At 37.6% G+C, this 11,605-nt stretch overlaps 2 protein-coding genes across 2 annotated transcripts; both read left to right on the top strand.

Moving 5' to 3' along the window:
• Positions 1-493: 493 nt before the first annotated feature.
• On the top strand, positions 494-1,337 carry LOC110930789 (root allergen protein). Its single transcript, XM_022174175.2, has 2 exons — positions 494-734; positions 878-1,337. The coding sequence occupies exons 1-2, from the start codon at positions 554-556 to the stop codon at positions 1,174-1,176; spliced, it is 480 nt and encodes a 159-aa protein (XP_022029867.1). The 5' UTR covers positions 494-553; the 3' UTR covers positions 1,177-1,337.
• Positions 1,338-9,097: 7,760 nt separating this feature from the next.
• On the top strand, positions 9,098-11,330 carry LOC110932579. The gene is made up of 4 exons (XM_022175906.1): positions 9,098-9,335; positions 9,435-10,220; positions 10,347-10,958; positions 11,293-11,330. Exons 1-4 carry the CDS (start codon positions 9,098-9,100, stop codon positions 11,328-11,330), a joined length of 1,674 nt encoding a protein of 557 aa, XP_022031598.1.
• The last annotated feature ends 275 nt before the right edge of the window (positions 11,331-11,605 follow it).

The following is an 11,605-nucleotide window of genomic DNA, read 5'->3' as shown; positions in this document are numbered from 1 at the left end:
ATTTGGTTTTTGAAAAGTTAAAAGCTCCTTAAAAAGTCACAACACCCTGACTTCTCAAAAATAATTTTTTCTCCTGACTCCTATACAACAAGTCATTTTAAAAAGTCCTTTTAAGTTTATCAAACACAAAATCTAGTTCACACTCTTGCATGGTTGAACATTATTGATTACGTAATATTCTAGAACAATATTAATTTACATTCGTCATCTTTGCGTGATGTTTACCGTTCGAGAACATACTTTTTTACAATTCTCATCATTTCGGTTTTCATATTGTCTACATTTGACCCTTCTTTTATAGTACCCAACTCAAATTTTACAATAATTTAGGGTTGTTAGGTTTTGGATGCATTCATTGTTTTTCCAATTTTCTTCTTTTTAATGACTTTGAGCACATGTACTATGCTATATTATTCCACAAGAGCGGTCAAAGTTCATGTGCTCTTAGGAATCTAAGGCTTTTCCAATCTATAAATACCACAAAATCTAGTCATGCATCATCAAAACAAAAGTCTTTCTACTTCACTTTCTTACATAGTATCTCTATTAAGTCATGACTACCACTAGCATTGAAGTTGAGGTTGCTTCTACATATCCTGCTGAGACGGTTTTTAAGGTTTTTAATAAATTCCATGATATCGCACCCAAGGTCAGTCCTCAAGCATTCAAGTCCATTGAGATACTTGAGGGCGATGGAGGTGTTGGAACTATAAGGCTATTCACATTTGGCGATGGTAAGAAGTTACATTATTACCCGTATAATCATTTTTTTTGTTAATGCGACTTGGGAATATATTCGTAATGGATGCAAAAAAAAAATTTTGTTATCAATTTATTTGTCATACTTTTTTTTCTGACAATAAATTAATTAACACAGATATTCCATTCGCAAGTGGAAAGTTTAAGCAAGATGTCATCGACGCAAGCAACTTTATTTACAACTACACATTTTTTGAAGGCGACAACTTGATGGGGATATTAGACTCCATAAACCATCATGTCAAGATTGTACCATCTGCTGAGGGAGGATGTGTGTTTAAACAGACGGTCATTTATAACTGCAAAGGTGATGAGAAGCCACCTGTTGACGTTCTTACCTTTGAGAAAGAACTATATGAGAAAACCTACAAGGCTATCGAGGCTTATGCTGCTGCCCATCCTGAAGTTTATAATTAATTTATATTGCATGAATGTGTGTCGTTATCTGAAATCGTTTCGTTCAGTGTTTTTATTCATAATAATGGTATGGTGCAGTAGTATTCAAGTTAAACCATTGTCATTGTAACCGGTTTCTATATAATACCGATGAATAATAATGAGTGATTATATCCAAATAATATTATTTGTGTATTAATTTGTTTTTCTGTAACATTATAACTAGCTTCATTAATCCTTTTAAAAGTATAGATGTTATTGCCTTCATCACAGTTAGTTTATTATTTTCTTTGTAGAAGTAAATACATTTTTTATGGTTAACTTAAAAAGCTAAGTGACACGACGTAAACAATAGTAAGGATTCACACAACTTATGCTTATAATTACGTAAAGATATATTAAATAATTACATTGTTGTATGGTACATTGATGTTTTTTTAAATAAAAAGCTTTTTTTTTATAAAATGTATATTTCAATACTCACACTTATTACTCTTAGTTAGGTAGCACATCCTAGGATTTCAACCTTGAATTAGTTTCGATCAACGGTGTATAATAACTTCACACCTTTACATCATTTTTACTATGTATTCGATCTTTTTATGTATGTGTTTGTGTGTATTCAGTGCGCTCTAGTGTACTCTTGGTCAAGTAATGACGTGTACGCTACATTTGGGTTACCACAAAACCATGCATCAATTAGGTTATGGCACATGGTTTGTTTTCCACTCAACCACGTCAGCGTCACATCATATTCCACTATATTTTTTTTCACTTGAGGGGGCGTGATTCCCCTTTCCACCACAACTTCCACTACCACCTCCTTTCTATTTTTTAAAATTTTTATGTTTGACAATTAAGGGTGATGTTTTAGTGTGAACAATAGTGTATTTGTGAACTGAGAGAACACATTCTGACCATTGATTTGCACATCAAATCGTAAAATACACTAGTGTATTTTCATCATCAAATATTGGTCATTGATTTAGACTTGTGTATTGATAATCAAAGGCTACGATTAGTATACTAGTATTCTTTATCAAGAGGGTTGTTCACAAATGAAACTAACCCTGACAATTAAAATCAATAATAAAAGTTTAGTTAAGAGGTTTATTTAAGAAAACATGTTAGTGTAGCTTAATCATTTAATTATGCTTTTGTTATATTGTCGTGTTTTATCATCTTGTTGTTGGTTCAGTTCTGTTTAAGCATAATGGAAAACATGAAAACATATCTGTCATCGCAGACAGGGCAGTGGAGAATCCAGTGAGAGAAGACGACATGGAGTTCGACATCTTTGTCAAGGTGATCTGGTTCCTCCTTAGGGTGCTGACTGTTGATGGTGACTGATTAAACCGAAAAGGGTATCGGCTATGGAGATGGAGGTCGAATGTGATGTTATGCTTATGGGGTATGTCTAATTGTGTAACTGTCTAACCCCTTAACTTCCACGTAAGTCTCCTTATGTAAGCGCCCAGGAGGAAATCTAATTAGTTAATAATGGTAATATGGTCCATCAACAATTACCAACTAATTATTTAATAGGTTGTTATATATTTTGATCTATATTATGTAAATGATTATAATGGCTATAGATTAAATATTAATACATAATATATTTAATCTTACATTCTCCCACTTAGCCGAGTAATCATTTACTATGAGTATTAGATAAGCCTGATCAGGAGTTAACACTCATTTTAGCCTTAAACAAGTACTATAGCAGAGAAATACAGCCGTTGAATCATTATGCGACTCAGGACCCCCATTAATCATACTATAGCCTTAATTTAAAACCTAATCGTTATGATCAAAATACGCATAAGCCCTTTGTTTGATTTGTAACTTTATTTGTCTATATGCCATTATACCGGTTGAACATATTCTAAGAGACATACAAAATCAAACTGAGGAAATTTCATTAACATAAAACATAAGCTAGTACAATATGTTTAAATAAGGTCTTTACTAAATCCCATATTCCGAACATGTTCTTCGTAAACCTTAGGAGGGAGACCTTTAGTCATCGGATCCGCAAGCATATCTTTAGTACTAATATACTCGATACAAAGATTATTTTCCTCAACTCGTTCACGTACGAACATATATTTTGTATCGAGATATAAACCAGCTCCAGTCTAACTGTTACTGTTCGAGAAACTAACGACAGCTGAATTATCACAGCAAAGCTTCAATGGTCTAGAAATGGAATTAACAATTTTTAGTCCAGTGATCAAATTTCTAAGCAACATTCCTTGACAGGTTGCGTTATAAACAGCAATGTACTCTGCCATCATTGTGGAAGTTGTGGTCAACTGTTGTTTATGACTCTTCCAAGAGATAGGGCCGCCTGCTAACATAAAGATATAGCCCGAAGTGGATTTCTTGTCATCTTTGCATTTGCCAAAGTCAGAATCAGAATAGCTCACCACTTCTAAATGATCACTTCTTCTATAAGTCAGTTTATAGTCTTTCGTCCCTTGCAGATATCGAAGTACCTTCTTAGCTGCTTTCCAGTGATCTAGGCCAGGATTAGTCTGATAACGGCCTAGCATTCCAGCAATATAAGCGATATCTGGGCGAGTACAGACTTGAGCATACATCAAGCTCCCGACCACTGACGCGTAAGGTATCTGGCTCATTTGCTGTTGCAACCCCTGATCCCAAATCCCCGGGAACGGGCGGCCGCGAGCCAGTTTCGGTGGTATCACGTTATTATCTAATTTGGCAGCAGAAATTTTCATCAGGACCGTAGTTAGGAAATATTTTATCAGAGTAAACCACCACACTTTATAACATTAAACACATGGGTAAAACCCAAGTTTTCAGTATCACACTTTCATAGGAATAAACCTATTTTTATTTAAGAAAAACATCTATTTCTTTTAGGTAACTTTATTGCCACTTTTCCAAGCCTTCAGTGTTGTCCAGTTGGCTTCTATTTGTCTTTCACATTTTGTTACCTGAAACGCGTTTTTAAAAAATATTTTGTCAGTGGGAAATACTGGTGAGTGAATCCCAGTTTAATCAAGTTGAAATACCAATCATTTTACAGTATTGAGGGTGCATCCGTAATTACATTTGTTTCCAAGATATAACAATTAACAACAGTGGTACTGTCATACTCAACTTGTGGAATGTTACCACGCCAGTAACAAATTTTGTATACAAAACCCCAACATACCCACTATAATTGTATTCTTACAAATACTCAATAACTGCTTTGTACATATTTAATTAAGTGAGGTTTTGTAAAAACATTTAACAAAAAGAGGATTACTCACATTGCTGTCTTAGGGTTTTCAGTAATGATTTCCTGGGTATAATCTATAAATTACACAAATGCACGTGTGTTAGTATAATAACCCATTTTAACATTAGTAATACCCTCCCCGAGACGGTATTCCAACGACTACGTCGGACAGAACCACAACAGCCGTTACAGAACCCTAGATCAATCGGGCAGAGTATCTAATACGTCTCCAGGGGTTATAATACTTACATCGTAGCAGAACCTCGCTATTTAGGGGGGGTATTAGACTCGGGTATAATGCCTATTATTCAGAATTTAAAGAAAAGAAACGATTTTGAACGATCGGAAATGAAATCCCGCGGCCTCCTTATATAGGGCCTGATTCTGATCCTCTCGCGGCCCGCGTAAATGTACGCAAGGGCTTACGCGGCCCGCGTACTAGCCTGGGTAGGGCATAGGGTGTCCGGGTCATGGGGTAGGTCCAACACGCACACACACACGTGGCCGCACCGGGGCTCGCCTGATCATCAAGTTGTCGCGGCCCGCGTAGACGTTAAGGGTCCTTTACGCGGCCCGCCTAAACTTAAATTTTCAATTTTTATTTATTTTTAATACTATGTTGTATTTTGGGCTCGGTTTTCACATACGGGGTATATTTAACGACATATTGGGACATTTTAAATATTTTTAGGGTGTCAGAAAAATAATTGAGGGTGTCGGTTTTCTTGAGGATTGTTACATCCTCCCCACCTTGTTTTTAGAGCTCGTCCTCGAGATCTACTGGAACAAGTGCAGATATTTCTTTTGCATTTCTGATTCAAGTTCCCATGTGTACTCAGGTCCTCTTTTGGAGTCCCACTTGACTTTGACCAGAACTAATCTTTTATGCTTGAGATTCTTAACTTTCCTGTCTTCAATCTGTAGAGGCCTTTCTACAAACTTAAGTTGTTCATTTACCTCTATATCCTTAAGAGGTACTATCAGTAATTCGTCGGATAAGCATTTCTTGAGATTAGATACATGAAATACATCATGTATTCCTGCCATTTCCTCTGGCAGTTGTAGCTGATAGGCTACAGGTCCTATTTTTCTAATTATCTCAAAAGGTCCAATATACCTGGGACTTAGCTTCCCTCTTTTGATGAATCTTACCACTCCTTTCCAATGAGAGACTTTTAATAATACCTTGTCACCTATCTGAAATTCTAACGACTTACGTCTGTTATCAGCGTAGCTCTTCTGCCGATCACGTGCTGCTTTCAGTCGTTCTTTTACTTAATTGATTTTATCGGTTGTTTCCTGTACTATCTCAGGGCTTCCCCAATTTCTGCCCAGCAGACTGGAGTTCTGCACTTTCGTCCATAAAGTGCTTCGAATGGTGCAACATTGATACTTGTGTGATAGCTGTTATTATAAGAAAATTCTATTAACGGTAAGTGATCGTCCCAATTACCTCCGAAATCAATTACACAAGCTCTAAGCATATCTTCCATTGTCTGAATTGTCCTTTCACTTTGTCCGTCCGTTTGAGGATGGTATGCTGTGCTTAGATTTAACTTGGTTCCCATTGCCTTTTGGAAACTTGCCCAAAAATGAGAGGTAAAACGGCTATCCCTATCAGAAACAATTGACAAAGGAATTCCATGTAATGAAACAATTTCATTTACATACAATTTAGCTAACAGTTCCATACTGAAAGTTTCTTTCATTGGTAAGAAATGAGCTGACTTGGTTAGCCTATCTACAATCACCCAGATTGTATCATTACCTTTTCTTGTTTTGGGTAACTTGGTAACAAAATCCATTGTTATCAATTCCCATTTCCACACTGGCATTTCTAACTGTTGCAACAATCCTGAGGGTTTCTGGTGTTCAGCTTTAACTTGTGAAGAAGTTAAACACTTAGAAACATAGGCTGCTATGTCCTTTTTCATTCCTATCCACCAAAATTTTTTTCTTAAATCCTGGTACATTTTATCACTTCCTGAATGCATCGTATATTTAGACTTATGGGCTTCTTCTAATATACGGTGACGTAAGTTTCCTAATTTAGGTATCCACACTCTCTTTTTATGGAATCTCCAAATTCCATCTGTTCCTTGTTCTAATTCTTTAATCATTCCTTTTAATTTTTCAGTATCATTCTTGATTACTGATCCTTGTGCTTTTCTAATCTGATCGTTTAAATCTACTTGTAGATTTAATTTAAGAGAACATACCCTTTTTGGCTTTTCATGATAATTTCGACTTAAAGCATCAGCCACTACATTTGCTTTCCCTGCATGATACTGGATATCATAATCATAATCACTAAGCATTTCCATCCAACGTCTTTGTCTCATATTTAACTCTTTTTGCCCAAAAACATACCTTAAACTCTTATGATCAGTGAATATGGTAAACTTACTACCATAAAGGTAATGTCTCCAAATCTTAAGGGCAAAAATTATGACTCCTAACTCTAGATCATGGGTTGAATAATTTTCTTCATGATTCTTAAGCTGTCTAGAGGCGTAAGCTATAACCTTTTGACGTTGCATCAATACACATCCCTAACCTAATTTAGAAGCGTCACAATAGACTACAAAGTGTAACACCCCGAAAATATAAAACTTTATATTAGAATTATATAAAGTATAAATAAATGAGAATTCACCAACTAGAAATTTTAACCTAGTTGGTTAATAGTTTAGAAATAATCTATAATAGAAATTAAAACCCACTAAATTAAATGTTGTTCAAATTAGAGGGACTTAAGTTGCCAAAGTTTAAAACTTTGGTTACTAAATTAGTAAAATAAAAACCAAACACCCCATTTGGAGGTGTTGGTCGACCAGGAACAAGAGAAGGGGCGATCCCCACTCCTCAAACCCTAAATCTTGCTTAAACTCTCAATTGAAGGAGTAAATCTGGTCCAAACGAAAATCCAAGCTTAGAATCGTGATCCTCATCGCAAGAGGATTATAAGGTATGTGAAATTTAATGAAAACTCTTAGCTTGGAATTCTCATGAATTGGGGAAAAATCTGAGATTTTAGTTGCATGTTCGTCTTATGATGATTTAGGCATAACTATAGTGTTTAGAGACAAACCCTAGACAAATAGAGGCTGAAATTATGAAGAATTTGATGGAAACTATGATCACCATTGTAGGTGATTAATGGGTTATGTGAATTGGAATGAACACTAGGAAATAGATTGTTAATCTAGTGTAATTTGATAATTTTGAGATGAATTCAGCAATTAGGAGCTTACAATCATGTAAAATGGTGAATTTATGTGAAATCATGGCTAATTGATAAACTAAAGATGTGATATATAATTATGTAAAAATCTGCTCAAGAGGTGTTTGTTGAAATGCCTCTATGAAGGCTTGGAACCGAAATTCCAAGTTTAAACGCATAATCCCAATGTTTAGTGTATTATGCGAATTATGATTTGAAAAGAGGGTTCTAAACATATGATAATTGAACTCAATAGGAACGGGCGCAGGAGCGTCAAGCGGGTGGCGAACCACGTCAAAAAGGGCTACTTTGAAGGTATGTAACTTGATCCGTTACATTAAGTAGATTTTAGTAATCATATAATGCGTAATAGAAATTTTAGAATAATAGTTGTTTGAATTAAAGCGAAGAGGATGCTACATTGAATAATAGGTCAAAGTTGGTTAGAACTCGTTGGTAGTCGTTAAAAAGGGAGGATTCCTTAGACGAGCCAAACGGGTCGAATAATCAAATTAAGGCATGGTTAATGTCTCGGAATATAGTGGGTTGATCTTTGATATTGGTTGATTGATAACATACATAAAATACAAGAATTTAGAATGTATATGTGCTAGAAAAGCGAAACCGGAAATTTGGGGTTGAGCATAAAGAACAATTTAAACAAAAATATGGATGCCCAGGGACTACCGTAAATTACGGTGGTACCGTAATTTACGGTAGAGGTCAATTGTTTACGGTGGTTTGCCCCTGTCTTACGGCAGACCAAAAAGTTACAGGACCTACCGTAATTTACGGTGACACCGTAAATTACGGTGGAACCTGCAAATCTGTAATTTATTCTTTGTAATCAGAAGTTAGTTCTCGTGTTTATATATTATTTGTTGATGTCAAAACTAATGTTTTAATGGTTTTGACCATAGGTGACATAATGGATCTTACGGATGGCGGTCAAGCGAATAACAAAGAACCGAACGCTACATTTTGAAAGCTTCCGCAATGTTTAAACTCTTTAGTAGTATTATGTATGAATTGTAATTACTTGTTAAACCACTTTTGGTATGTTTTAACTTAAACGTTAGTCGACTAAGGTTGATGTTCTTAAGGGATGTTATATCACTAAAATAATATCTTGATATAATCGGCGTATTTTATTATTAAAATCCAGCGAAAAATTTAAGGGTGTTACAAGTTGGTAATCAGAGCTTAAGGTTGTCAACAAAGTGTTCGGTTCAAGCTTGATCGATCGTCCGGTAAGAATTAACTTATTATGTTAGTAGATTAGGTCTTATGTAAGGAATGAGGAATGAATTGATATGCATGGGAAGGGTGTGTTAACACACTCAAACCCGGAAAGTGCATAAAATGTGAACGGTTAAAGCAAGTTAGGAACTTGGCTAAACCGAAACAAACAAAGCAATGTCATAAATGAAATGTTTAACACATGATGTAAACATTTCAGTTTCAATATGTCGAAAGGAAGCAATAATGAACCGGTGCCGACAAGCACCGAACAAATGAAAGAGATAATTGCCGAGGAAGTAGGAAAGGCAATTGAAGGCAGTCTATCTGGGTTTATAGACAAGATTCAAGGTACGGTGTTGTCACTCGTAGAAGAACGAGTTAAAAGGTTGGAGGATACGGTCAACCTTATGAAAGACAAAACTGGAGAACGTAAAGGGTGCTCATACAAAGAATTCATGGCGTGTAAACCGCCAATCTATAACGGGGAGGTCGACCCGATAATTTGCCAAAGATGAATAAGCGATGTTGAAGGAGTGTTTGAACGAACCCATTGTGACGTAGGTGACTTTGTCGCTTACGGAACGGGTCAATTGAGAAACCAAGCCAAGGATTGGTGGGATAACAAGAAGAAGGAAATGGGAGCCGAAGCGGCGAGGGTGATGACTTGGGACGAGTTTAAGGTGCCATTCCTTAAACACCACAGTCCCAAAGCGGTTATTAACAGAATCAAAGAAGAATTCATCCAGCTGAGACAAAAGGGTGAGACAATCGATAAGATCACGGGTATCTTCCTGGATAAGCTCAGATTTTGTGACGAGTTAGTCACCACTGAAGAACAAAAGATATATTACTATTACAACATGCTGAGTGCTGAATACCGGGAATTTATGACTCCGTCAAAATACGAGACCCTCACGGAGATTATCAACACCGCCCGGGAACGTGAAATCGAGTTAAAGAAACAAGTGGAAAGAGGTGAGCGAAGGGCACACGATGTAAATCCAAGCCCTACAAAGAAGGCCCGAACGGGAGAATCGGGAAAGAAGGTGGATGCTAAGGGTGGGTCGCCAAATTGTAAAGTCTGCGGGAAAGGACACAAGGGGGAATGTCGATTCAAAGACAAGCCATGCCCCATATGTAATAAGACGGGGCACACGGCCTCGCTATGCCCGGGAAAAGTATCAGTTTGCTACAATTGCTATCAACCCGGCCATAAGAAGTCCGAATGCCCGGACTTAGTCGGAAAGAAAGACGTGAAGGAGTCTCCAGCAGAAGCCCCCAAAGCAAAGGCTAGGTCCTTCCAACTTACCGCGGCTGAAGCGAAAACAGAACCCGATGTGGTTTCAGGTATATTCACGATTAACTCAATTCCAGCACGTGTATTGTTTGATACGGGTGCGAATAAATCCTTCATTTCGAATGGGTTTATTCGACATCCTTCATTTGTATTGACGAAATTGCCTGTGCCCTTAGAGGTTGAAGTAGGGGACAATAAAAGTTTTATAGTTTGTGATGTCTGTCGAGGCTGCAAATTAAGCATCGACGATGAGGAATACTTGATAGACTTAATCCCGATGTCAATGGGGGAATTTCAAGTAGTCGTCGGGATGGGTTGGCTAGCCCAGCACCATGCAAAAGTCGTGTGTTTCCGCAAGGAGATAAAATTAACATCTCCGAGCGGGAAACACGTTACCATTTATGGCGAAAGAGGAGGTAACCCCATAGTGTGCTCAATGATGAAAGCTCACAAGCTTATGAAGCGAGGATGCAAGGCGTTCATGATATACGCAAACGAGCCTGAGAAAGAATCACGGAAGATTGAAGATGTACCGGTAGTAAGAGACTTTCAAGATGTATTTCCGGAGGATTTACCGGGAATACCGCCTGAACGGGAAGTAGAGTTCGGAATCGAATTGATTCCGGGTGCAAAACCCGTGGCCAAAGCTCCATACCGACTCGCACCATCGGAGTTACAAGAATTGATGTCCCAAATCCAAGACTTGCTTGATAAGGGGTTCATTAGGCCGAGTGTGTCTCCTTGGGGCGCACCGGTGTTGTTCGTCAGAAAGAAAGACGGAAGCATGCGTATGTGTATCGATTACCGGGAGTTAAACAAACTTACGGTAAAGAATCGATACCCGCTTCCGAGGATAGATGATTTGTTCGACCAATTGCAAGGTGCGAACTGGTTTTCAAAGATTGACCTTAGATCTGGGTATCACCAACTAAGGGTCAAAGAAGAAGACGTACCGAAAACGGCTTTCCGCACCAGATACGGACATTATGAATTTCTCGTAATGTCATTTGGGCTAACAAATGCACCCGCGGCTTTCATGGACCTCATGAACCGGGTTTGCAAGCCAATGTTGGACAAGTCGGTCATCGTGTTTATTGATGATATCTTGGTGTATTCAAAAAGTGAAGCTGAACACGCAAACCACTTACGAGAAGTGTTAGAGACACTTAGACGAGAAAGGCTGTATGCGAAGTTCTCAAAGTGTGCCTTTTGGTTACGAGAGGTACAATTTCTTGGCCACGTCATAAGTGCCGACGGAGTATTGGTGGATCCGTCCAAGATTGAGGCTGTGTCAAAATGGAATCCTCCGAAGAACCCTTCGGAAATTAGAAGCTTTTTGGGGCTTGCGGGATACTATAGGAGATTCATTCAAGATTTCTCCAAGATTGCGTTACCGCTAACAAAGCTAACCCAAAAGAAAGAGAAGTTTATTTGG

This window comes from Helianthus annuus, chromosome 3 (genome assembly GCF_002127325.2).
Source record: "Helianthus annuus cultivar XRQ/B chromosome 3, HanXRQr2.0-SUNRISE, whole genome shotgun sequence".
Classification (NCBI taxonomy): domain Eukaryota; kingdom Viridiplantae; phylum Streptophyta; class Magnoliopsida; order Asterales; family Asteraceae; genus Helianthus; species Helianthus annuus.
Note: the sequence above shows the minus strand (reverse complement) of the source record. Positions and strands in the feature narration are given on the sequence as shown.

Excerpts from the sequence above, each read along its gene's own strand:
- LOC110930789 (XM_022174175.2), top strand. The coding sequence starts at position 554 with ATGACTACCACTAGCATTGAAGTTGAGGTTGCTTCTACATATCCTGCT. Across the intron at positions 735-877 it reads GCTATTCACATTTGGCGATG|ATATTCCATTCGCAAGTGGA; the intron begins GTAAGAAGTTAC and ends TAATTAACACAG.
- LOC110932579 (XM_022175906.1), top strand. The coding sequence starts at position 9,098 with ATGTCGAAAGGAAGCAATAATGAACCGGTGCCGACAAGCACCGAACAA. Across the intron at positions 9,336-9,434 it reads ATACAAAGAATTCATGGCGT|GTGACTTTGTCGCTTACGGA; the intron begins GTAAACCGCCAA and ends ATTGTGACGTAG. Across the intron at positions 10,221-10,346 it reads AGAACCCGATGTGGTTTCAG|AGGTTGAAGTAGGGGACAAT; the intron begins GTATATTCACGA and ends CTGTGCCCTTAG.